Here is a 25,875-nt window from a genome sequence, read left to right as displayed (position 1 = left end):
GGACCATAGTTGATCCATCGAAAAAATGTTGTCTCGTCATAATTTTTTTTTGCATTTAAATGAAAAAAAGTGATCAGAAATGGTTTTTGATCGTGTTTTTTACCGTTGTACATAAAAATTGACATAGGGCTTTAGTACCCAATTCTCAACAAAATCGACAGGCTTAATATTTTTTGACCAAACAATACATTTTGCATTATTGGTTTGTCCATACATGTCGCCATATAAATTTGGTAGTTGAATAAAATCTGTATCTCAAGAAGCAATTTTCTAATCGATTTGCTGTCTTCGCTAAGTAGTATTTTCAGCTAAAGACGCATGGTAATTCAAATTCGATCAATGTACCAATATCCGATAGATTAAAAAAAAAACATGTCTCTTAATCATGTTAATGGAAAATATTAAATATTTTAAAATTTGTTTTGTAAAACATGCTTAAACATCCACAAAAAACATTTTTTTTTTATATTCAGCCATGTTTTTGAACTTCTAAGTTTTTTTTTCCTTGTAGAACGCAGCCGTTGCAGAAAATTTTTTTGACCACCCTAACTCACCTAGAACCACTCTAATCGCCACACAAAAAATGGGGTTTGTTATTTTGGCCAAAGAGGCTGTAGAACAGGGGTGCCAAATTTGAACCTTGCACGAGCTTGGGGGCCAAAAGTAAACAAATCACTTTATTATAATTGGGTCCTAAGATGAAGCTTAGATTGCTGATATTATTGTTCACAGCGATAAAGCTTATTTTTCTGAGTACAATGACCCTTTCTACGACCATAAAGAGCTTAAAATGGATTTTTAAATCAATTTTGAAAAATTAACCTCGCGGTCCTTCTTGACAGAAAAGCTCCTACTTGACAGGTCGTTCCAAGGGGATCATAGTTGATCCATCGAAAAAATGTTGTCTTGTCAAAAAAAAATTTTGCATTAAAATGAAAAAAAGTGATCAGAAATGGTTTTTAATCGTGTTTTTTACCGTTGTACATAAAAATTGGCATAGGGCTTTAGTACCCAATTATGGCTAGTGATTTTTCGCGATTTCGCGGAAGCCGTGTAGCCCGTGAAATTTGCCCTTGACCGTGGAATTTCGTAAATACCGTGAAATGCCGCGAAATTCTTATTAATTAATTAACCAACTGTCCCTAAGTGTATTTGAATATCGAGTTTTTTTATTCGAGCAAACCAGAAGAATTTTAACAGGCATTTTGAAACTCATTTTCGAAAATATTGTTTTACGAAAAGTTACGAAAAGCATGATTTTTTGTTACATTTCACAAAAAATGTGAACGGATAAGTGCGGTGCTTCTGGGGACGCGCAGTCCTGTTTTTTCGTGATAATTTTTGTCTCTTTTGTGTCGCTGTTTGTGTGCATGGGGTGATTGGTCATAATAATTGAATAATGCCATCATAAGTGCAGTGCTTCTGGAGACGCGCAGTCCTGGTTTTTCGCGATAATTTTCGTCGTAAATGATCTAAAAATTTATTCTAACTTGCAGCTTTAGTATAAACTCTTGATCTATCGATTTTATGAAGAGTAAAGCGTCATTTTTGAAATTTGCTCGCGTTATCTAAATTGTTAAAACAGTAAAAATATACTGATAAGTCCAGCCCATAGCACTACTGCTCGGCTGGCACGCGTGCGATAAAAAACTTTTTAAATAATCAATTACACAGTTCAACAAAAAATCAAATGTTTCTTGTCTCTGGGACGAGAACATGTGTTTCTAGTAGATTTTTGCCAGCTAAATCCGAATCCGGGTCCAGAATTGCTCCAAATGGTCCCAATTTTGAGATACACCAGTTTGAAATGTTAGTTTAGGCCAATAGCTACTTTGTCGACTATTTTACAATAGAAATATTGAATAAACAAATAAACCAATACTTGTATCTTAAAGTTCACGTTCTCCCCTTTCTGAAACACCCCTGGTTTTTAAAATTTGATAGTTTCTACGCATAATTATATCCATTTGAAAATTATATTTTCAGTTGGTTCTCATTCAAGTTTTTCCAACTTGCATGCAAGTCAAATTATAATTTAACAATGGCTATAAATATGCGTAGAAACAATCAAATTTTAAAAACCAGGGGTGTTTCATAAAGGGGAGAACGTGAACTTTAAGATACATGTATTGGTTTATTTGTTTATTCAATAGTTCTTTTGTAAAATAGTCGACAAAGTAGCTAATTTTGGCCTAAACTAACATTTCAAACGGGTGTATCTCAAAATTGGGACCATTTGGAGCAATTCTGGACCCGGATTCGGATTCAGCAGGCAAAATTCTACTAGGAACACATATACTTGTCTCAGAGACAAAATCTTGTTGGACTGTGTTATCGATCTTTCCGCAACCGGCTGCCTAAGATTTAAAATGTTTAACCGATAAACAAAATGCTCATGGTCACATCACTGCCACTCGCGAATCCTGACCTCATACCCATCTACTAACCCCCTCAAAACTCATGTGATACTTTGTCGGAGATGCAGTCGATTGGGCGGTCTCTATCACTCAAGTATCGGACTAACATTCCCATCCACTTCCCCGTGACCCTACCACTGGTCGTGGCCGGCGCCAGTATTGATCAGCATAATAGGGGCCTTTGAGAAGTTGCGAAGCGAGGAAAGATAGCACCCACTCATCTTCCACGGCTCGTGGATGTAACTTCTAGAGGTCCTGGTCAATAACGGAGTAGCAACTGCTTATGCTTATGCTTTATTTCACAAAAAATGTGAACGGACGATTTTCAAAACTACAACGAATGAAAGTGCAGAGCAGTTTTACTATTTATTTTCGAATCTCTGTAAAAAGAAAATTTTGTACAAAAATAAAGTTGTTTATGTTTTTAGAAATTGTTTTAAGCACTTTGCAACATGTTCTAATTTACTGGACTTATCAATAACAAATCGTCGCATGTGTGCTATCTTGTGACACGTCCTATCTTTTAACAGCAGACGCGACCCAATATAGCACACAAGCGACGAAATGGTAAACAAAACTGTTTTAAATGAAATTTTTGCGAAATACTCAAATTTCACTATTCCTGAAAACTATTTGCAAACAAAATGTTATATCTCTTAATCTACAAATTTTACTTTTGGTGGATTTATCGAATAGTTGTGATTATTTTTAATATATATTGAATGATGTACTTAGTTTTAAAGATAGTTTTGCAAATTAAATTTAAAAAATATCAGTAAAATTGGGATGGTTGAATCGTAAATTTCTTTAGTAAAAAGTTTGCAGTATCTTAAACAACTGCTTACTTTTTCAGTAACTTTCCTGTACATAAATAACATAAATGACACAATTTTGAGTTAATTTTAGGCAGATTTTTGAGTACCGCAAAATTTCAATTTTTTCGCCGTGAAAAATCGCAAGCCCTAATCTAATCTAATCTAATCAGACCCTAGCGCAGCCAATCTTTCGAAGGGATCCTGGAGAGTGCCTTAGGTTAGATGACGCCTAGCACTCTTCTTGTCATTTATTAACATTTGTAGTGCGCCATTGCATTGAAATGCATTGAAACATCACAAGCGTTAAAGCGGCCAGGCCTACTGCGTAAAGCCGTATCGCAGAGATGATTCGTAATTGGGTTGAGTTTGAGCAGTGAGTGTTCGAACAACAACACAATTCTGAATCGACAGGGGAGGAAGAAGCGTGGGGACACACCACCATACGCTCCGAGATTTGGTTGTATTCGTTGGGAGCACCATGCTAAGATGGTTTGGTACTCCGGGACCCTCTGGGATGGGACATTGTATTTCCACGAATGCCCTGGACACTATTTGCCGTGGTTATAGCGCCACAACTCGCTCTATAACAATCGCCGTGAAAAATCGCAAGCCCTAATTATAATCTATAAAACTTAAAAAAAACGCTTCTATAATTATTATCTGGTTTTTAATTGTTTTTAATTGACAAAACAAAAAAAAAGTCAAGACAGTATATTTTTTTATTCATAAGCTTTTCATTGCATTTTTCATGCCACCACAGACACCGAAACAAAATTAAGCCGCAGCAATTTTTTAAATTATTTTTAATCAAATGCAACCAATGAAAAATGATTGTGAAGTGTTCTCGAGCAAGTATTTTTCTAATTTCAATTTAAATTTGGTTCAGTTACTCAGATTTGTTATCTAAATGTCTAAATGTTAGGCAGCAGGCTTAGCTGAATAGTTACGCTGTCCGCTTTGTAAGCGGAAGATTCTGGGTTCGATTTCCATCTGCTCCAACCTTCTATCGGATGAGGAAGTAAAATGTCCGTCCCGGCCTTGGTTGTTGTTTAGGAGTCGTCTCCATGCCATAAGTACAAACAACACAACAATCCAAGCCTGCTTCGATGGAATCACTAGCGGCGGTTGGCCTCGCAATCCAAAGGTCGTCAGTTTGAACCCTGGGGTGAAAGGTTCCTTGGAGTATAAAGAGATTTGGGTGCCCTCCCCATTCAAGCCTTCGGACTCTTTGGTTCGAGCAGAAACTTGCAATAGAGACCACAAAAGACCTTTGGGTCTTTAATGTGGATGGTTTTTGATCTAAATGTCATGAGTTTGAATCCCGAGTTGCATGGTTTCTTAGTGCAAATTAAATTTGAGGCTCAGTCCATAATAAAATTGGTGCTTAATAAACTTGTAATTAATATGAATCCCAATCCCAAAAATCTCTGGACGTTATATTTGAACAAATATATTTTAACTATTATTACAGTTTCTACTGAAGTAAAATTTGAACGTTTTATAACACATTTTCAGAATTTTTAGATGAAAATTTTAACGAAATTAACCATTTTCATTCACATTCAAACATGCAAAATGATAATGTTGATACATTTTTGAACACAATATTTGTCTCGTACCTCCTTGCCCTGATATACAGTGTTAACTAACAGGATGTCGTTTCAATAAAATTACAATTACAATTACAATCAGGATCAAAATATATACAAATCATCAGTTTTTTGTTGCCAAAAAATTAAACCTTTCATTAAAAACCAGAATGACTATAAAGTCACTTTCACACTTTAAGTGGCAACAATTCAGCCCTGAAAATGACATTCAAATTAGATCTTATTTTTTGTATTGTTGGTTGAAATGCAATCATTTAAACGATTATTTCGATAGAGATAATTTCAAAAAGAGATCTGACTAACTGATTGACTTTTGCATCTTCATATTTTTTCTTACTTTCCACAAGAGACTGCAGTATATTTTGGCGACTGTGGGTTACTTACATTTCCCTTTGTTTCAAGAAAAGCAAGTAAAATCTGTAGTTGTCCATTCTCATTTTCTCTCACTCCTCTCTTCTAGAATTCAGAAACCGCTTCGTGGTTGGCAGGACAGTTTTCATTTGGTTGATTTTGTGAATGGACGAAAAGACTGTGATGTGTGTCTGTGTTTTTGTTATGTACAATTTGGAAGCGAATTTTGCGCTAGAGTGACTTTTCCCAAGCATTAAAAATAATGGGTGGTTAGAAAGTGCCAGCATGGCAAGCGGTGATTGGTGGGAGGTTTAAAGGAAAAGTATAAAAAATCAAATTACGAGGCATGGTTTCAAAATTTGAATACAAAAAAATTATTGTAAAATGTATTATGCACCTGTCCTGTTATTTTGCAATCATAAGTTTTCCAAATTTGCATGTATTGACGATGCATTTTTTACGCGATGATTGAACGTTTTTGTGGAATTTCATAAATATTCAGAATATTTTTAAACGTGTTTAAACATGCTAATTATGATAACCAATGCAGAAAAATGTATTTATATTGTTTTTAGTTGATCAGACTTCTATTTTTATTAGTTTTTCGCCTTCCTCACTGAAACCTTGTCAGGAGTTAGTGACCGAGCCACGTAGCCCAGTGGTAACGCTTCCGCCTCGTAAGCGGTAGATCGGGGTTCAAATCCCGGCTCGTACCAACACAACTGGTGATCTTTTCCCTTCTGGAATCGATTGCTTAGTAACGGGAAGGTAGTGTATCGACACAAACTGACGACACCTTAGGAAGACAACCTATGGAATGTTATCATTAACCTTAACATGTTAACATTAAGTTGATTAAAATACACTGTCACTGAATCCGCTTTGCAAATACCGGCCCCGATACTCTTCACGGGTGTTCAACTCAGGAACAGGGAAAGATTTACTGAAATGACATTTCATACTTCTTCAAACGGCTTATACCAAATAGGTTTTTTTTTTGAAAAAAATAAGTCTTTGTCTTTGAGATAGTTTGCAAAAATGGGAATGATAATAAATAGATATTGAAGGTAATCAAAATAATTTTAAAGCTTATTTCTCGCAAATCGTGGCTAAAATTCAGCTGCGGTTGAAATTTTATTGATAAATGTAGAGGAGATAGAGCCAAAAAATCAACTCGCTTCATACAAAAACCTTTTTTGTAATCATAGTTTCCAATGTTAAAAAATATTTTATTGCAAATCTTTGAAAAATATTTTCAAATTATGTATAAACATCTATCGCGATTTTAATTATATCAGAAATGTCCGGCCCCGCCTTAACATAGAAGCAAGCACCAGACGGACCTATGATCTTTAAGGCTCTTAAAGGCATCATTCTTGATCGGTCATTTGGCGTTAATTTTTTTTTAGAAGAACATTCAAATCTTGATTCAGAATTTATTAATTTAAAAACGGGTTTCTTTGTGTTGTTTGTAGAAGACCGATTCTTAGCGAAGCTACAAAAAAAAACTAACTTTTTTCAATTTTCAATGTGATTTTTTAAAAGAACGATTTCATTGTTATGATTCAATAATTGCAATGTGCTTTAAATCCGTTTTCTTACCTAAAACGCCAAAAATGTTGATAAGGTCTGCAAGCCGTTGAATGGGAGAGGAATCATAAATCTGCTTCTTTCGTTGTCCCGTCACGCAAAGAAATGGCTGACAAAAACTCAAATTTCAACCAATTCGTTTAGTTCAAGGAGCAAAAGATTCGTTTTTCAATTTGTGATAATGTGTAGAAGAGCAAAAGTTTAAAAAAATTAAACTGGCAAAACTGTAGCGATTAACTTTGTGTGCCGCGTCGTTGTGAGAGGACTTCCACCGGCTTCACCCGATTACGTCAAGAAGAACCTCAAGGAAGCGCAAAATCTGGATGCTGTAGAGGTGCACGCCATCAAGAGAAAGGGAGAGTTCGCCTCCTCGGAGGAAACCCCGTACATTGTTACGTTCCCGAAGGAGTACACCAACCTGAAGCAGCTGAGTGAAATCAAGCGCTTGAGAAGATTCCACATCCGGTGGGAAGCCTACCGGAATTAGCGACAGAACGTGACCCAGTGCAGGAATTGCACCGCCGGTACGGAAAGCGGAGAAGCAGAATCGAATAATCGCCCTTGACCCGCAGGAAGCAGCAAAGGAAGCAGTGGGTCCCGAGACGGTGGAGCCACGGAGGAGAAAGCCGGGGAGGTGCTCTACAGTTCGGCTGAGCTGTGAGACATTTTCTCCGAGTACATCGGCAGGTTCAAGACCTGCAAGACCCGCTTGGACCAAGTAACCCTAGTCAGTTACATGATCTCCAAGTATGGATTTTAAGGAGCTGTTTTTATTTTTTTTTGTTATATATTAGTTATTTACCGATCCTCAGTCTTAATCTGGTCACAGCACCTAAAAGGACCTAAAAAAAATAAGTTAGGAATTAAAAAAACATGCTTCTGCAAGCAACACAAACAAAACTATTTTTTTATTGATACATTCTGAGTCATTGCAATGTTTTTCCAAAACAAACATGCCGCCAAATGGCCGACCGTGAATGATGCTTTTCAAAACCTTAATATGAGAAAAATACATTATGGGTAATTCTCTACCAACTCACACGAAATCGGGAAAAGTTGCCCCGACCCCTCTTCGATTTGCGTGAAACTTTGTCCTAAGGGGTAACTTTTGTCCCTGATCACGAATCCGAGGTCCGTTTTTTGATATCTCGTGACGGAGGGGCGGTACGACCCCTTCCATTTTTGAACATGCGAAAAAAGAGGTGTTTTTCAATAATTTGCAGCCTGAAACGGTGATGAGATAGAAATTTGGTGTCGAAGGGACTTTTATGTAAAATTAGACGCCCGATTTGATGGCGTACTCAGAATTCCGAAAAAACGTATTTTTCATCGAAAAAAACACTAAAAAAGTTTTAAAAATTCTCCCATTTTCCGTTACTCGACTGTAAAAAATTTTGGAACATGTCATTTTATGGGAAATTTAATGTACTTTTCGAATCTACATTGTCCCAGAAGGGTCATTTTTTCATTTAGAACAAAATTTTTCATTTTAAAATTTCGTGTTTTTTCTAACTTTGCAGGGTTATTTTTTAGAGTGTAACAATGTTCTACAAAGTTGTAGAGCAGACAATTCCAAAAATTTTGATATATAGACATAAGGGGTTTGCTTATAAACATCACAAGTTATCGCGATTTTACGAAAAAAAGTTTTGAAAAAGTTACTTTTTGCGTTTCTCTTTGTTTCGTCGTCCGTGTCTGTCGCGGGTGACCATGAACGGCCATGATCGATGACGACCAACTTTTTTAAAACTTTTTTTCGTAAAATCGTGATAATTTGTGATGTTTATAAGCAAACCCCTTATGTAAACGAAACGAAACTATTGGCACTACGCCCCCCGGGGCATGGCCTTCCTCTAACGTGGGATTTCTGCTCCAGCGCCTCTGACGAGACAGGAGAAACCGGGACCGACGTTTTACTTCACCATCCGATAGAAGCTCAGTGGATAAGGCGGGAATCGAACCCGCGTCTCATAGCATCATCGGGATCGGCAGCCGAAGCCGCTACCCCTGCGCCACGAGACCCACAAACCCCTTATGTATGTATATCAAAATTTTTGTAATTGTCTGCTCTACAACTTTGTAGAACATTGTTACACTCTAAAAAATAACCCTGCAAAGTTAGAAAAAACACGAAATTTTAAAATGAAAAATTTTGTTCTAAATGAAAAAAATGACCCTTCTGGGACAATGTAAATTCGAAAAAGTACATTAAATTTCCCATAAAATGACATGTTCCAAAATTTTTTACAGTCGAGTAACGGAAAATGGGAGAATTTTTAAAACTTTTTTAGTGTTTTTTTCGATGAAAAATACGTTTTTTCGGAATTCTGAGTACGCCATCAAATCGGGCGTCTAATTTTACATAAAAGTCCCTTTGACACCAAATTTCTATCTCATCACCGTTTCAGGCTGCAAATTATTGAAAAACACCTCTTTTTTCGCATGTGCAAAAATGGAAGGGGTCGTACCGCCCCTCCGTCACGAGATATCAAAAAACGGACCTCGGATTCGTGATCAGGGACAAAAGTTACCCCTTAGGACAAAGTTTCACGCAAATCGAAGAGAGGTCGGGGCAACTGCTGTGTGAGTTGGCAGAGAATTACCCTTATGTTTCATAACCTTCAGATGGCCGACTGGTTAGAGTGCCAGACCATCAATCCAAAAATGTGAGTTCGAATCCTACCTGATTCATTTTTGATTTTGTTCATATTCAATGTTCAGATTCCTGATTCCAAATTTTTATTATTTGATCCCTGAACCTTCTGCTTGTGAGACAGAAGCCGTAACCATTAAGCCACGGAGCCGGTTTTCGGAGCCAACAGGTAACTTTTTCGAAACGAAACTATTGGCACTACGCCCCCCGGGGCATGGCCTTCCTCTAACGTGGGATTTCTGCTCCAGCGCCTCTGACGAGACAGGAGAAACCGGGACCGACGTTTTACTTCACCATCCGATAGAAGCTCAGTGGATAAGGCGGGAATCGAACCCGCGTCTCATAGCATCATCGGGATCGGCAGCCGAAGCCGCTACCCCTGCGCCACGAGACCCACAAACCCCTTATGTATGTATATCAAAATTTTTGTAATTGTCTGCTCTACAACTTTGTAGAACATTGTTACACTCTAAAAAATAACCCTGCAAAGTTAGAAAAAACACGAAATTTTAAAATGAAAAATTTTGTTCTAAATGAAAAAAATGACCCTTCTGGGACAATGTAAATTCGAAAAAGTACATTAAATTTCCCATAAAATGACATGTTCCAAAATTTTTTACAGTCGAGTAACGGAAAATGGGAGAATTTTTAAAACTTTTTTAGTGTTTTTTTCGATGAAAAATACGTTTTTTCGGAATTCTGAGTACGCCATCAAATCGGGCGTCTAATTTTACATAAAAGTCCCTTTGACACCAAATTTCTATCTCATCACCGTTTCAGGCTGCAAATTATTGAAAAACACCTCTTTTTTCGCATGTGCAAAAATGGAAGGGGTCGTACCGCCCCTCCGTCACGAGATATCAAAAAACGGACCTCGGATTCGTGATCAGGGACAAAAGTTACCCCTTAGGACAAAGTTTCACGCAAATCGAAGAGAGGTCGGGGCAACTGCTGTGTGAGTTGGCAGAGAATTACCCTTATGTTTCATAACCTTCAGATGGCCGACTGGTTAGAGTGCCAGACCATCAATCCAAAAATGTGAGTTCGAATCCTACCTGATTCATTTTTGATTTTGTTCATATTCAATGTTCAGATTCCTGATTCCAAATTTTTATTATTTGATCCCTGAACCTTCTGCTTGTGAGACAGAAGCCGTAACCATTAAGCCACGGAGCCGGTTTTCGGAGCCAACAGGTAACTTTTTCGAAACGAAACTATTGGCACTACGCCCCCCGGGGCATGGCCTTCCTCTAACGTGGGATTTCTGCTCCAGCGCCTCTGACGAGACAGGAGAAACCGGGACCGACGTTTTACTTCACCATCCGATAGAAGCTCAGTGGATAAGGCGGGAATCGAACCCGCGTCTCATAGCATCATCGGGATCGGCAGCCGAAGCCGCTACCCCTGCGCCACGAGACCCACGATAACTTTTTCACAAAACTTTAAATGTTAACTGCGGGGTTTGTTAAATAGCGATCTGATGGCTTAGAATTTCCAAAACATTTCTGGTTGTCTAAATGCTTATAGTAAAAAGTTAATCTTTCCCTGTTCCTGTGGGGAACACCCGTGAAGATTATCGGGGCCGACATTTACAAAGCGGATTCAGTGACAGTTCGTCAACTGTGTGCTATCTTGGTCGAAAATGAGTTGATGATGACGTTTTGCTATACTTAACAAACACTACAAGATGCTTTAACCCGATTTTGGAAACTCGCTTCCGTTTCCCGGATATCGCAATGCACACTTGTGACATAGACCAATTTATCATCAAAAAGATCATGCACACTTGTGACACGTCACACACTTCGAAAAAATCGTGTAATTTTCTGTCTAATTGATGCACATAACTGGAGCGTCAAATAAGACTTAAAATTACATCTGTTTTGGATATTACATGACCCAAACCATGAATCGATATGGTCGTGTAAAATTACACTAAACGTAATTTTGGTGGGAACCATTCCTATAAGAATTATCTGTTTCTTATTAGAAAGAGAAAACGCCACTTTAATACTGGAATAAATCATTTTATTTGCACTTAATCAACATTTTTTTTTTCATACGCGCACTTGACATGGTTCTCTCTCGGTTTTCGGTTCCGGATTCGATGAACTAACCTCCCAGATGGCTTGGGAAACCGAAACAGCAACCGGAGTAAAGTAATTTGGCCCGTGCAGCTTCTGGTCCACGGTATTTAATCGGTCCTGAAGCTTCTCCTCCTTGGCATGGCTCCTTGGAATCTTCGAGCTTGAGAAGGCCATGGCCGCTTAAAACGTCTACAGCGGCACCAGCAATCGTTCACTTCCACTACTCTTGGCCAAATCCTGTAGGGTACCACAGTTCAAGGTGCTTCAAAAAGTGGTCGTGGCACATAATAACCTGGAACATTTCAAAACCAAAAAGTACATCAGTTAGATTTCTAAGTATTTCACAGATAATATTTCCACCTACCTTTTCAATATAGTTAATTGGTCTTCCCAAACGAAAACTGAAGGAATTTCCGGCCAAATCAAATAAAATTAGGACACATTTTGAAGCGATCAACAATTCTGATTTTCGCACCGCAATCACAACAATCAACATGGCGGCCGCCGCGTTGCACGTTCAAGCAAGAGGCATCAAGAGCACGTAAAATTGAGTCAAATTACACTGAATATTACATCGGAAAACACGCTCCAACTATGTGCATCATATTAGATGTAAATTTAAGTCATTATTGATTTATTGTTAGGTGTTATGAGATGTGTTGGTCAGGTTCTAGATTTTCTTTGATATTGGAGCAAAACACACATAATTTTACATCAAGAACAGATTTACATGAATAATATTTACGTTAGATTGGCAATTCCGTTAAATGTAATATTCATAATTTTTTAGTGTGCATACATGTTGTTAGAAAATGAGGAAATTTTTTTTTGTTTTTCATAAATTTAAGTTGATACACATTTTCTGAAGGTAATGCAATCTTATGTTTTTGAAAATATACTGATTAAGTCAGTTAAACTGTTGTAGCCTATTTTAGTTTGTATGGGAATTCTGTGCACACTTGTGACACGTAGTACAAATTTACTTTCAAGGCACACTTGTGAGTTGTGACACGTGCTTTTCAGATTTTTGTTTACATAATTTACTGTATCTTTTAACTGGTGTAACCAAATTAGCTGAAAATTGGAGCGTTTGTTAAGCGATAGTATACGAACCGATTGCTTCAAAAGGTTTGGCTCTACCATTCATAGTTTTGAAAATATTTATCATCAAATTTTTAAAATCAATTTTCTCGAATAGTACTAAATGGTCGTTGTGACAAGATAGCACACAGCTGACGAGTTATTGATCAACTTAATGTTAACATGTTAAGGTTAATGTTAACATTCCGTAGGTTGTCTTCCTAAGGTGTCTTGATAAGGTCCAGTTTGTGACGATACACTACCTTCCCGTTACTAAGCAATCGAATCCAGAAGGGAAAAGATCACCAGTTGTGTTGGTCCGAGCCGGGATTTGAACCCCGATCTACCGCTTACGAGGCGGAAGCGTTACCGTTGGGCTACATGGCTCGGTCAAATGCTTTTAGGCCTTTTTCAAATGTTGCTCCAGATATGGTCTAATCTTTTGGACATTTATACATATTTTTTGATGAATATTAGTTTATGCCACAAGTCGCACTTTTTCAGCATGCACAGAAAAGTTTAATTTTGGAATGTTGAAAATTTGGTAGGTTGAATATTAGCTGAAATATGTAAAAATGTGAATTCATCAAAAACTGATGAATATTCATCAAAAACTGATGAAAATTCATTATTTTCTGAGGTAAAATTAATCATTTTATAGACACAAAATCTGTCACAATTTCCTAATGCATATTACCATCATTTTTTTTTCTGTGTGCGTCATTTGAAGAGTGTAGTTTTGCAACAAGTTCCATTCAACATTTGCATATTTATTTGTTACCGTCTTCGGCATTATGCCGCACAGACTGTGTATACTTATCAACTAAACTTTTTTTTGCAATTCTGGTAACAATCATAAAAAGGAAAAAAAATATTGAGAAACTAAACGTCACAATGTTATTTAAAGTTAATCTGGTAAAGTTGTGTATTCATCATGCTTGGTGAGAATATTTGTTTGATTGTAGAAAAAGCAGCATCCGTGCATTACAACATTAGATAGAACAGCGCAGCTTGATTATACAAATTTACATTTTATAAGGTCAAGTTCGAAACGTTTTCTCAAAACGGCTGCCGGGCATGCAAAAAATTAGCAAACATGAACTGTTGGCATTACGGGCTAGTTTATTTATACGGGAGTTTCCATGTGCTATGCTCAAAGTGGTCGACAAACGGGACAGGGAGGGGGAAAACAAGAGAAAATCGCACGTTGACATAAACGCGGACTTGATGCGCACTCGTAGTTAGTGCGAAGAATATCGTCACAAACACCAACGGAAGTGACTAGTCAGACAGACAGTCCTATGACGTTCGTTGGAGTAGTTTTGTCACACGGAACATGTCGTTTTCTGTCCAAATTGCGTTGCGATATGTTGTTGGTACACAATTATGATCATTAAAGTGTTTGGGAGATGATACTGATGATGATGGGGGAGGGCACTTACCTTGTCGGTGTGTTCAATTGACTAGAGGTGAACGGATCATCGTTTGCGTCGAAAAAGTCGTCCTCTCCCTCGCTGCTCGAGTAGGACGTTTCGGGAACTGTGGAAAACATTGAACCTTTGATTAGCATCGATTTTCGACACCGGATCAGAACATTTCTCGCGAGCAGCAGAACCCACAACGCAGCGAGTGCTCCGCAAAACAGTACACATGCACACTCCAATATTTACAAATTTTCGGAACGGAACGGAAATTTTGGGTTATTAGTTTAGAGCTTTGGATTCTCGAAGCGCCAAGGATACACCGAACGGTCGACTCGAGGTTTGATGACTGCTGGCTGGAGCCTTCCGCAGTGGAGAAGAAGAAGGCACCGGAGAATGAGAGTGTACTTTTATACATTGAAACGCACAAACACCAGCAGCGTACGCAAACACATACATGCGCACTATGGAGCGCACGTGATTGGGGAGCATGAGAGTCGCGATTCACGTGTGCAACATTCAAAGGTTCATTAAATTATGACGTGGCGATGCTGATGTTGATGACAATTTTCTAAAGTGAAAGCCAGGTCGATGGAACAACACAAATTGTCAATGAGGTCAAATGGAAAACATGGTAGGAATAAGGACAGAATTTATCCTTGGCCAGGTATGAGAAGCCACATGGTTCGTAACTGGAAAAAAGCAACCAGCTGTCGCTGGTGCCAGGGTGGCCACCCTTTTTCTGCCAATTTTCTCGAATTTTCTTGAAAAGTCAAAGAATTTGTAATAAATCATGGAATTGCATTGTATAAATTTTGAGCTTAGTTTTTAAAATATTTAAACAAAAAGCTTCACAAAACATTTTACACATTATGACACAGAGAAAAAAAAATCTAGGACAAAAACTTATAGTAAAATGTACAATAGCCAAATAGAACTCCATAAAATTGAATTTAGGTTAATAAACATTGAATTTTTAATGTAAATTAGCGAAAAGAGTTTCCATCAAACCATCGGTTTTCATTTCCTTTTTGCCAACATGGATTCACTCGGAATAAAGACAGGTGTGTAGGGGATGGTCCAATGAACACATTCCAGAAGGAATAAGGGTTGTCCATTCTGTCCCCAAGGTGCGCATTGGATAGACGTCCGGTGTCTCCAGAATCAACGATTCATCCTTCAAATGTACGCATTGTCCTTAGTATGCTATGACGGCTAGCTGAAAATTACGACGCCCCATGTCAGACGGTGAACACGTGGCAGAGCATACACTCAAGTTTTGGCTCAGAAACATACTTTGAAGTAATAAAATTATAACTTTTAATGTTCCTGTAACAATTTGAACTATTCCAAATAACGTAACATGATGATTTTGAAATAATAATGCATTCGATGCTTCTCCACGTGTTCACCGTTTGACATGGGGCGTCGTAATTTTCAGCTAGCCGTCATAGCATACTAAGGACAATGCGTACATTTGAAGGATGAATCGTTGATTCTGGAGACACCGGACGTCTATCCAATGCGCACCTTGGGGACAGAATGGACAACCCTAATTCCTTCTGGAATGTGTTCATTGGACCATCCCCTACACACCTGTCTTTATTCCGAGTGAATCCATGTTGTCCCCAGACCTGTAGGAACGATTGAACGAAAAGCACAAAAATCCCATAGTAATTTCCATGTAAACTTTAATCCGCTGGGGACAGGCCAATTCTCAACCAAATGGGCTGATATTTGGCATGAGAGTCCCTATGGGTATCCTCTACTAGGGGAACCACGATTTGCCTGATTCTGAGAACTTTTTTGTTTGGATGAAACACCCTAGTATGTATGTATGTGACCAATAATTCTCACTGGGGTTTCTGGCTGAACCGATTTCAACCAAACCAGTTGCATTCGACTTGGTTCAGGGTCCCATGCGGTGCTATTGAATTGTTTGAAGTTTCGATAACTAGTTCAAAAGTTATGTATAAAATGTGGTTTCCCATATATCCGGATCTCATTTATATGCATGTAAACCATGTCCGGATCCATCATCCGATACATCGTTGGTTAGGTATTTTAAAGACCTTTCTTATAATTTTACTCACAAATATTTATATATTAGATCAAAAACATTCTCCGGATAGCTTTGCATAAGAAACGTGCCAAGGAATTTTTTTTTGCACTTTTTGTTTTGGGAAACATTTTGCATAATTAATTTCTTGCAATGTTATGGGACATCATTTTCATCAAAATTTCTGAGATCTGGCTTCAGAAAAATGACAATAACTTTTTCTAGGGTTGTCAGATCTAAAATATGTTGGACATGTTTGAAAGTTCTTTTGATTACGCATCCAACTCTTCCGTTTATCATTTTCACACAATTCTTCCGTTTATCATTTTCATCAAAAAATTTGAGATCAGGCATAAAAAAGAGTTTGTTCGGTAACTGGACTGAGAACGTAGCCGTGAGAGCGCAGTTAAATAATGCTGATTGCTAATTGAGCTGATCGTTAAATGACGAGGGGTAATGCATTTATGCATTATTTTTTCTTAGCAAAAATTAAAAATAAAAGTAGCTCAAATATATTTCCAGACATCCTTTGTCGATCATTTTGCATGGCTATTGTTATTAATTTGACGTTTGTTTGCTTTTTAAACGCAAACAACACCCAGTTACCGAACAAGTACTGTATAATACTTGAGTGACCATAACTTTGACTTTTAAGTTTAAATGGGATTAAACCCGTTAAATCGGTGCGTATTGTTTTTGCATTTTTCATAAACCTTCCAGGGAACAACTTTGCCGATGAGTGCGAAAAAATTCGTCAATTATTAAGAATGTTACAGAAATTAAAACAAAGCTGCAGAAAACATCAACTTTTTTTCAAGCTCTGGTGGATTCTCCGGTTGGCGTTTCGTTGGTTAAAGTGACGTGTTTATAAGGGGCCCCCTAGAAATCAAGAAATTTCAAAAAGTTGGGCAGTGACAAAAAACGAGAGCTGGTGCAACAAACTGAATAACGTAATAAAAGAATGCTGCGTTTTCCTTTTTTACGATTAAGGTGATGCATATTATAATAATGGTTATTTATGTAAAATCTCGTCCGTGCGTATCAATCGAACCGCACACTGCACTCACAATTCAGATGTTGCTGGTTCGAAACCCGAGGCGGGCACTCTAAAATTCTAAGTATAAATTTTGGTATCCGGCGTTTTCGCTCCGTGCCGTACTCAAACACTTCCTTGTAGTCAAAGTCCTTGTAGCTAAAAGGAAGGCACTAGTGGTTGGTTCTAGCAATAGTGGCTGACAGCTATAAAGTCAACTTCGTTTTTTATGTGTTATTTATATGTTTATTCATATTTAATGCCATTACAGCATACAATTTCAACCCCCTAAAAATCAAATTTCTCCTTAGCGAGCTGCAGATTGTGCAGATATAAAAAAATACCATGGATTCGTATCATCAGGTCCATAATTTTCGAAAACAAAGTTCCACGCTAATCGTAAAAGACTAGCGAAAAAACATCTTTCTATTGCAGATGGTTTTGGGTGTTGACAAACTTTCATTAATTCATCAGTTTTTTCCCGTTTTTTTATTGCCCCACCCAAGTTTCCACCCTGGCGGTAACTCCAAATGCTTCGCTTGTGTGACGATTTGTCTAGAACGGAGCTCAAAGAAAACTTGCCGCAATCCAAAACTCATATATTCACACAAACGCACACCAGCGCCGTCCATCGGCCGGGAAAATTTTCCCAGCACGACATCGTCGTCATGGTGGTGTGTGTGTGTGCGTGATGGAAAAGCGGCGCCGCGTCGCATATTCAAACAAACCCGAACCGAACGGAGAACGAAGAACGTACCAGCGATTGAGGAATGAGCTATGTTGCTGCGTCGCCGGTTTTCTCTGCACTCGGAGCCCACTTCAATGCCAGTCTGTACCGAGGCCGGCATCGGAACGGTCATCAGGTCTATCCGGGTTAAGTTTGTTTGTAGTTAGAATCGTCGGTCGTCGGTGGGAAGCGGACCAAAGAAAAAGAGAGTGAGAAAAAAAGGACATGTAGTCGGGGAGGAGGTGGTGGAAAACACACAGAGATCTGCGACGGATAAGGCAGCCCAGCTGAGAAAAACGGCGAGTTTTTGGCACTTTTTGGATTACTCACCGGTGTCACTGGCTTCGGTTTCCGTTTCCGACTTGTTCATAAGTTGGCCCTGGTAGACGCCATTGATCGGATTCGCTGTGTTCTGCAGAAAGAAGGAAGCCAGGTGGGAAAAATCAGCTGTTTAATATTTGATATTTGCAGTGCAAGTATTTCACGTGCCGTGCAAAAGAGCGAAAAATCAATCGGCTTATTTGTGAGGCTTCGGGAAAATATTCCATGCTCCCGTTTTTCTTTCGCGGGGTGACCCTACTGCGGTATGTTGGGAGTGTATTGTTTTTGTTGTTTTGGTACACATCGTGGTGACATCTAACGCTTCGCATCTTTTGTGATAATGTAATGACATAACTTTCTCATTTTCATTGGGCTGAATTTTAATCGCTTTTATAACTGGTGGAGAAGCATGGTGATAGAAGTTTCTGATCTGATAAAACAGTTTTTACTTGGCTGTTTAATACACAGTTCGACTCACCTTAGTTATCTGAAGCAGCACGATGGTGTGTTTTATGTTGTCGAGCATTGCCTGTGGACATTTTCAAAAACGTTTTAAAATTATTTTACAGAATTCGCAGCACCTGATTAGAAAACTCACATTAGCATGATCGTGAATACCCTTCAGGCAGAGTGCTTCCTCACCTTCCTCTAATGTTTGTATTCTGTTGTCAATTTTCTGTAAAGAGTACACAAAACTAATCAAAACCGGCCAGCCAACGAGAAAGCCATTCTCAATCACCGTTGTTTGTTCGATCATGAGCTGCAGATAAGCGTCGGCCTCGGTGACTTTCTTGTCGAACAGGGCCAAGTTGTTGGTGCGTCTCGTGCTGGATCCGGGCGTTCCGTACGAGGTGCTGCCGGCACTGCCTCCTCCGCTATACTGTTGTTCCCACAGGGCCCGGCTTCGGTTCGCGTACCGCAGGATAGTGTCCTCTAGCCGGCGGACCCACTTTTCGCGTTCATCCGCATCCCGTGCCTGAGAGGAAAACGTGTTTATACGTTAGCGAAACAAAAAATGTTCAACCAGAATTCGTTACCTGAAAGTGAAACGTTTTGTGGTCCACGGTGATCGTGAAGGTGTTGACGTCCTGGTCGTCAATGCCGATCACGGCCCCTTTCAACCGGACGCATCCTCTTCGAACACCTTTCATCATTTTTTCTTTGGACTGAAAAGATAGATAAATACAAACGATGGTTCAAAAATCATTATTTAATACTAACGAAAATTTAGTAATATTGCATCAGTAAACTACGAAATATTTGAACGTTCGCAATGGATTTGAATGAGCTTGTTACCGTCAGTGAGATGTTAACAGAGGGTGACTTGGGCACAATTCTAGACCAAATCTGTTTAACCTTTAAAAATGTAAATTCTACAGTTTTGGTTTAAAAAGAAAACAACTAAAACCTTAACCCATTCCCGCCCAGAGCAGAATCGAGATTTTTTACGTTTTTCTACATTACTTGTAACTGGATCGTCCAAATTGTATGAAATTTTGATGGTTATAAGTAACCATTCTATATTAACAAATACAGGTTGAAGCAAGTTGAAAAAATGTATGGCTACAGAAAAAAATAATTTTGAACACAAAAATTAGTGGTGCTCTGGAGTAACCATGGGCGTTAGAGGGTTAATGTTGTAACTACTTGAAAGGAGTGGACTTGAACCAAACACAATCAATATCAATACTCGTTATCGTGATTTGTTGTTCATGAATAAAACCACTAAGGAATTTCCACCAAGAAACGAACAAAGAAATCACAAATTTCTGAACATGGACATGAACAAACACTTTTTTTTTTTTGCTTTTCTCCATACATTTTGACGATTTTTCCCACACAAACTTCAAGGGCTTAAAGGGAGGGGTTCCCGTGATCAGAATGAGTTCAAATTTAGAATTTAGCCTAGAGATGGGTCAATCTTTGATTTCAGGGGGTAGCCCCGAGGAAGCATGGATTTGGACCTCCCTAGTGCCCAATGCGTTTATGTGTACAAAAAAAGTTGAGTATTGAAAAATATATTTTTTCATTCAATAGTAGTTTTTTTCCTGCCATTTTTGCTTATAACTTATGATTAACTTTCAATAAAAAAAAAAAAATTACAAGCCCATATTTTCCGTTAGATCGACTATGGTTAGCTTGGAACAAGCGTCAAAGCAGAACTTCTTTATTATTTTTTTGAATCAATTCAAATAAGATTTATCGTTGTCTCAAAATATCAGAAGAAACAATCATCTCTAAATTGCTCTGTTATGAGTATGCTACCACTACTTTAGTCAATTGAAGTCAATTAACAAACACTAAAGACTTAGTGCGGATTGTCAAATAAGCTATTTCTTAGAATTATCTAACCTAATTACCCATAAGAAAAGTTTTCAAATACCTATCTAGCAACCAAAAGAAATGTAGTTTTTAAAGTTTTTTCAATCGATATTTACCACTTCTGTAGACAGGGTTGCTAATGTATTTTAAATCTTTTTTTTAATATTTCAACAGACAAAATTCACAATATTTTCTTCTAAAGCCCTGAAAAAATCAACTCCCGAAATCGTGAATTTTGTGCATGAATTTAAGAACCACGAAGGAATTTATTGATGAGCATGGTGCATTTGCACTATAAACGTGAATGTATTACTTCGCGATTCTTGATTTTATGAACACAATTCACGATTTCGGAAATTAACTTTTTTGTGTATATTTGAACAAATTAAATTTTGGCACATCAGAATTCCTGTGCGCGTAGCCTGGGATGTTGCAACTGCTATCAGCAATATTTTTGCTTTTTACCATCCTAAAGGGGCAAAAAAATACTAAACATTTAACCCGGTACAACACAACAACGACTGCGGTGGTTAGTTGAACTTGGTTGTTAGTTGCGAGAGCACGTACTAGTTGTGGACCCGTTTAAGAGTACCTAGTATTAAAACACATACTTTCTCCTTCTTTTAATAGGTTTCACGATGGACTTGTACAATTATTATATTTATCAGAATGCAGGTGAGACAGTTTCTGATGTTTGGAAAATGTATGTATAATAACTTTTTGATATTTATTTTTTCGCAGACCAAAGAACACTCAACTGGTTTTTGGCTGGATCGCCGTTTCCGATGTTGGGAATCATACTGGGATACGTCGCACTCATATACTTCATACTTCCCAGGTTTGTTTGTACTTTAGTGAAAAAGATATTTCAAGTATTGAGTAATCCTTTCTTTTTAATAGATTCATGGAGAACCGTAAGCCTTATCAAATGAAAACATTCATCGGTGTATACAATTTATTCCAAGTGATCTACTGCATCTTCGTGGTTCGATTGGTGAGTACATTTGCGAACTGGTGAATATCACAGATAACAGACGTCCAGGCGTCCCAATAAAAACAATAACAATAATGCTATTAGAATACCTGAATCTAGCTTAAACTCTGTTATCTGTGTAAATATCGAACTGCAACTAAAATTGGTATTATTGCAGTGTTTCCAAGCTGGATTTCGATTCGATCACTTTTATCGATGCGTCGAGACTGACTTTTCGGACGACCCAAAGGCTGTGAAGATGTCCGAGGTAACGTGGTATATTTTATTCATAAAGTTCACCGAGTTGCTCGAAACGATCCTGTTTGTGCTGAGGAAGAAGCAGAACCAGGTGTCGTTTTTGCACGTGTACCATCACATAAGTACCTTCTTCATCGCTTACATATTCTGCAAATATGTTGGAGGTAAGACGATTGTTTCATGAATATCATAATCGTTTGATTAATAATAAATTCAATTCACAGGCAGCATGTTGGTGTTTTCCATTGTGGCAAACTCAATCGTACACATTATCATGTACTCTTACTACTTCATTTCGGCGTACGATGTGGCCATTTTCAAACTAGTTGCAGCCAAAGTAAAGAAGTACATCACAACTGTTCAGCTGGTAAGTCAATTTGGTGCAAGTTGGAAATCTAGATTTTTTAAAAAAAGAATTCGCTTTCTTAGATCCAGTTCGCCCTGCTGACCACCAACAACCTGTTCGGACTGCAACCCGGTTGCAACACGTGCAAACCGTTTCTGGCCATGTACATCCCCAACGTGTTCATCCTGATCTATCTGTTCAGTCAGTTTTACAAAAAATCATACGACAAGAAGCGATCCACTGCTGAGGTCAAGGCTAACTAACGTACGATTACAATGAACGTCGTCGGGTTAAACCCACACATTACATTTGCCTTTGCAAGTTGCGTGCATGATAAAAAAACGGATGAAAACGGTTCCGTTCGGGTGGCTAAGAGACAATTACGAGAGCAGTGCAATTTAGTTGATATTTTTATGTGATCGTTTGCTTCTGGGAGCAAAGGTTTTTTTTTCATTTTATAAGATTAGTTTAAGTAGAAGATATAGATTTGAGGGAGATACCAAAGATTTAGCAAAGAGCTTGTCTGAACGTATTACTAGTAAAACACCAGTTTTATTCCAAGAAAAGTAATTTAGATAATCTTTTATTCAAGTTCATCCTAACTGTAGGTGAAAAAACTATGCAAAACTACTTTTAAAATGAATTCTTTATATTTTTAAGCAATCAAAAAGAATAATAACAAAAAAGGAATGGTGTGCGATATGGTTGAGTTTGCATGATAAATAATGTCAATGTGAGGATGCACGTGTACTATAGATTCTAGAAGAAAAAAAAACTTGAGTGCGAGAACATTGCAAAAATTTGCAAATGAAATTTGATATACCATTGTAAGTAGTACGTGCTGGTATGCCAAATAGTTTCATAGTGAGAAAGAACCGAAACGAACTCAACATACGTAGGTGATAATATGTTAAAGTTAAATACAAATTAGGCATCAATTAATGAACAAAAATATCAAATTGAATTGCAACCATCGAGCCTAGGCAAATTACCAATTGTATCGTAATAATTAGATTACCTTTCTCTAGCAGTAATCAACAAACTAGACACATAGTATGGACAAGAAATAAATGGTTGTACTGTGGACATGTCCAACATACTGCGAAAATGTTATAAACTGGTCAATTAAAGGCTGCACATTTTAAGATCATGCTCCGCTTTCGATTGAAAAAAATGCACACCCACTTAATAGAGTTTAAGACGGAGCTAAATTTTCGGGAAATAATGAGCACATTTGATAAGCCTTGTTATAAAAGCAATAAAAAAGTTTATTTTCGATACAGATAACCAGAATCAAATAGTTAGACAATTGTCACTTAAGCTTTAATAAAATTTCAAATAGAGTCGTGCGTAATCATTTATCGGTATCCGAAAATAATTTTGTTATAAATTTCCAATGATTTTAATACCAGTGACGAAGTAAACAGGCATAATGTTTCTTAAATATGACTGAAATGCCTGAAACGCCATCAGATCTGCTGCGTTAAGTTGCCCGTAAAGAAGATTCGTTGAGTTGGATTCAGTTTCAAACGAAAACCACCATCGCCAGAACAATGATCAAAATTTGCTAGGAGCCGTCCATTAACAACGGTGAGAGAATAATCCATGCTTTGATCGAGGTCTGAGCACGCTACCGGCAATCGTCATCTGCTCTGGTAGCCAAAATAAGCTCAAGCTTTTAATAGTTTAATTTAAATATTTATGCTCAAACAATTTTAAAATCCACCAATGCCCTTCAATGGGTTTATTTGGTGTTACCTTCCAGGAAAAGCAAATACAGCATGGCTTTAGAAAACGCTCCTTGCAGGTTTGTTTACTGTTGCAAACAGGTAGCTCAACACCGTACCTGTTGATAACAAAGCGATTTCAAATCCCTTACAATAACTCAAAGCAGTCTTCAGTTCTCGACCAGCAGAGATCACGTCACTCGGGCGCGAACAGTTAGCGCGTGAACATAGGATCTGGTTTTTGAAGTCCAATGGATCCTGAAAACTCGGAGCTTAACTACTTCCGGAATGTTAGTGGCTTTGCGGATCTGTACAGAGTGCTAGTGCACGATCTGGCAGATGATCGGGTTAAACATCTACCGATGGTGCATAGTCCTTTGTGGATATTATCGTGTCTGGGGATATACCTGCTGTTGGTTCTCAGAACGGTCCCAAAGTATTGTAACAATGTGTAATGCGTAACAGTGAAAGTAATAATTTATATCCCTTCCCAACAGATGGATGCAGAACAGAAAGCCGTTCAGATTGAAAAGTCTCATAATTGTGTATGACAGTGTGCAAATTGTTGGAAATGGATTTTCGTTGTTTTTGTTTTATAAACACGGCTGGAGTTGGCGATATTTCTACGAATGTCGATCACCCGACTTTTCCAACAATGAGCAATCGCTAGGATTTGTACATGCAGCATATTTCACATATCTACTCAAAATTATGGAGCTTATGGAAACGGTGATGTATGCTTTCCGAAAGAAAAATAGTCAGATAAGCTTCTTCCATGTCTATCATCATTGCTACGCATGTGTAACGGCGTGGGGATTCACCAAGTATGGTGGAGGTAAGCTAAACAATAGAATCCGATAGAAATATTGTTCTTAACTTTAACTTTTACTTCACTTCTAGGAAGTATGCTTAGCTACACAATCATGGTAAATTGTATAGTGCATGTTTTTATGTACACGTACTATTTGAGTTCAGCCATTGCGGACAGGTTACCTTTCAGTCTTAAACGCGTGAAAAAATTTGTAACGACGCTTCAAATTGTGTGTAAAACTTTTCAACTTTTACTAGACAAGCTGCTAAATTTTAACTTCGTTTCAGGTGCAATTGTTAAGCGTTTTAGTGAACATCGGTTTCGCGCTGAGACCAAGCTGTGCCATTCCACTGTTTCATTGCTTGTTTCATGGCCCCAACATGGTGTTTCAGATAAAAATGTTTGTGGACTTTTACAGAGCTGCGTACTTAGAGAATAAAAAAAAAGTTTCAAATAAAAATACCTGAAAACGTGACGATGCAAAGTAAAGCCTTCAACTCAGCTAGTTGTTAAAAGCCGAAAATCCACGTTTTAAAATAGAGAATGTAAATGGGTCATTCCTTCCCAAGTGACCACGCGTCCAACATCGACCTTCACCAAATCAGCTCATATTTGGCATGGGGTTTTTTTGTTGTCCCAAAAACAAAGAATCCCAAGTTTGGTGACATTTGGTCCACCCCCGCGCCCGAGGCACCCCCTCTTTTTCTGAGATTTTTGAAAAACCTCATTTTTAAAATGCATTTTGCTGGCATAAAAGTTTACAAAAAGTGAACTTTTGGGTATGCACATTTGAAGATTTTTTGGCGTAGAATCGAATGGCGTACTCAAAATTTACGTACTGTGTTGCCAGATATGAAAATTTTGCGCTCTTAGTTTTAAAATGCATTTTTAACCCTTTGGGCGAGCACTTACGGGAAAACTGACAATTGCATTCGATTGCTGAAAGTTTTTTACATTAAATTCAATCAAAACCTCAGGGTAAAATGAATATTTCTTGAGATATCACATTTTTTAGTTGGAAAGCCCTGTATTGCATAGCAAATGTTTTACTTAACCATCAATTTGCAACATTACATTGCGTTAGAGCATAGTAAGACTTGAAATTTGAAGATTTTTTTTTTCAAATTTCTTAACGGAGTTAAGTGAATGTCCCATAATTGAATTTATGTATGTATGTATGTATCTAAATCTAAATTATTCGCTCCATAGCATTGCCTTGGCGTTTTCGATTGCGATACATACATACATACATACATACATACATACAAACATAA

The 25,875-nt window shown here is 37.9% G+C and overlaps 3 protein-coding genes across 5 annotated transcripts in view; 2 read left to right on the top strand and 1 right to left on the bottom strand.

The window, feature by feature from the left end:
* LOC120418796 (oxysterol-binding protein-related protein 9) overlaps positions 1-25,875 on the bottom strand; it is a 75,308-nt gene that overhangs the window by 11,373 nt on the left and 38,060 nt on the right. The window contains exons 2-8 of one of the 2 annotated variants that reach the window (XM_039581278.2): positions 19,202-19,330; positions 18,904-19,140; positions 18,763-18,840; positions 18,643-18,693; positions 18,174-18,255; positions 17,874-17,981; positions 14,046-14,142 (exon numbers count right to left, since the gene is read on the bottom strand). In XM_039581278.2, the coding sequence (XP_039437212.1) occupies positions 14,046-14,142; positions 17,874-17,981; positions 18,174-18,255; positions 18,643-18,693; positions 18,763-18,840; positions 18,904-19,140; positions 19,202-19,330 (782 nt within the window). The remainder of the gene's footprint in view (positions 1-14,045; positions 14,143-17,873; positions 17,982-18,173; positions 18,256-18,642; positions 18,694-18,762; positions 18,841-18,903; positions 19,141-19,201; positions 19,331-25,875) is intronic. The other variant, XM_039581279.2, reaches the window with a different exon arrangement.
* LOC120418800 (elongation of very long chain fatty acids protein AAEL008004-like) lies at positions 17,988-23,406 on the top strand. Of its 2 annotated transcripts, none has more exons than XM_039581283.2 (7): positions 17,988-18,276; positions 21,117-21,161; positions 21,228-21,324; positions 21,387-21,480; positions 21,638-21,881; positions 21,942-22,084; positions 22,147-23,406. In XM_039581283.2, the coding sequence occupies exons 2-7, from the start codon at positions 21,125-21,127 to the stop codon at positions 22,324-22,326; spliced, it is 795 nt and encodes a 264-aa protein (XP_039437217.1). In that variant the 5' UTR covers positions 17,988-18,276; positions 21,117-21,124; the 3' UTR covers positions 22,327-23,406. The 2 variants fall into 2 exon arrangements, with proteins under 2 accessions (XP_039437217.1, XP_052565253.1); XM_052709293.1 differs by lacking the exon at positions 17,988-18,276 and adding an exon at positions 18,407-18,427.
* On the top strand, positions 23,845-25,159 carry LOC120418802 (elongation of very long chain fatty acids protein AAEL008004-like). The gene is made up of 4 exons (XM_039581286.2): positions 23,845-24,226; positions 24,288-24,625; positions 24,691-24,830; positions 24,889-25,159. Exons 1-4 carry the CDS (start codon positions 24,042-24,044, stop codon positions 25,066-25,068), a joined length of 843 nt encoding a protein of 280 aa, XP_039437220.1. The 5' UTR covers positions 23,845-24,041; the 3' UTR covers positions 25,069-25,159.

This window comes from Culex pipiens, chromosome 3, assembly GCF_016801865.2.
Source record: "Culex pipiens pallens isolate TS chromosome 3, TS_CPP_V2, whole genome shotgun sequence".
Taxonomy (NCBI): Eukaryota; Metazoa; Arthropoda; class Insecta; order Diptera; family Culicidae; genus Culex; species Culex pipiens.
This window is presented reverse-complemented; position numbering and strand designations above follow the sequence as displayed.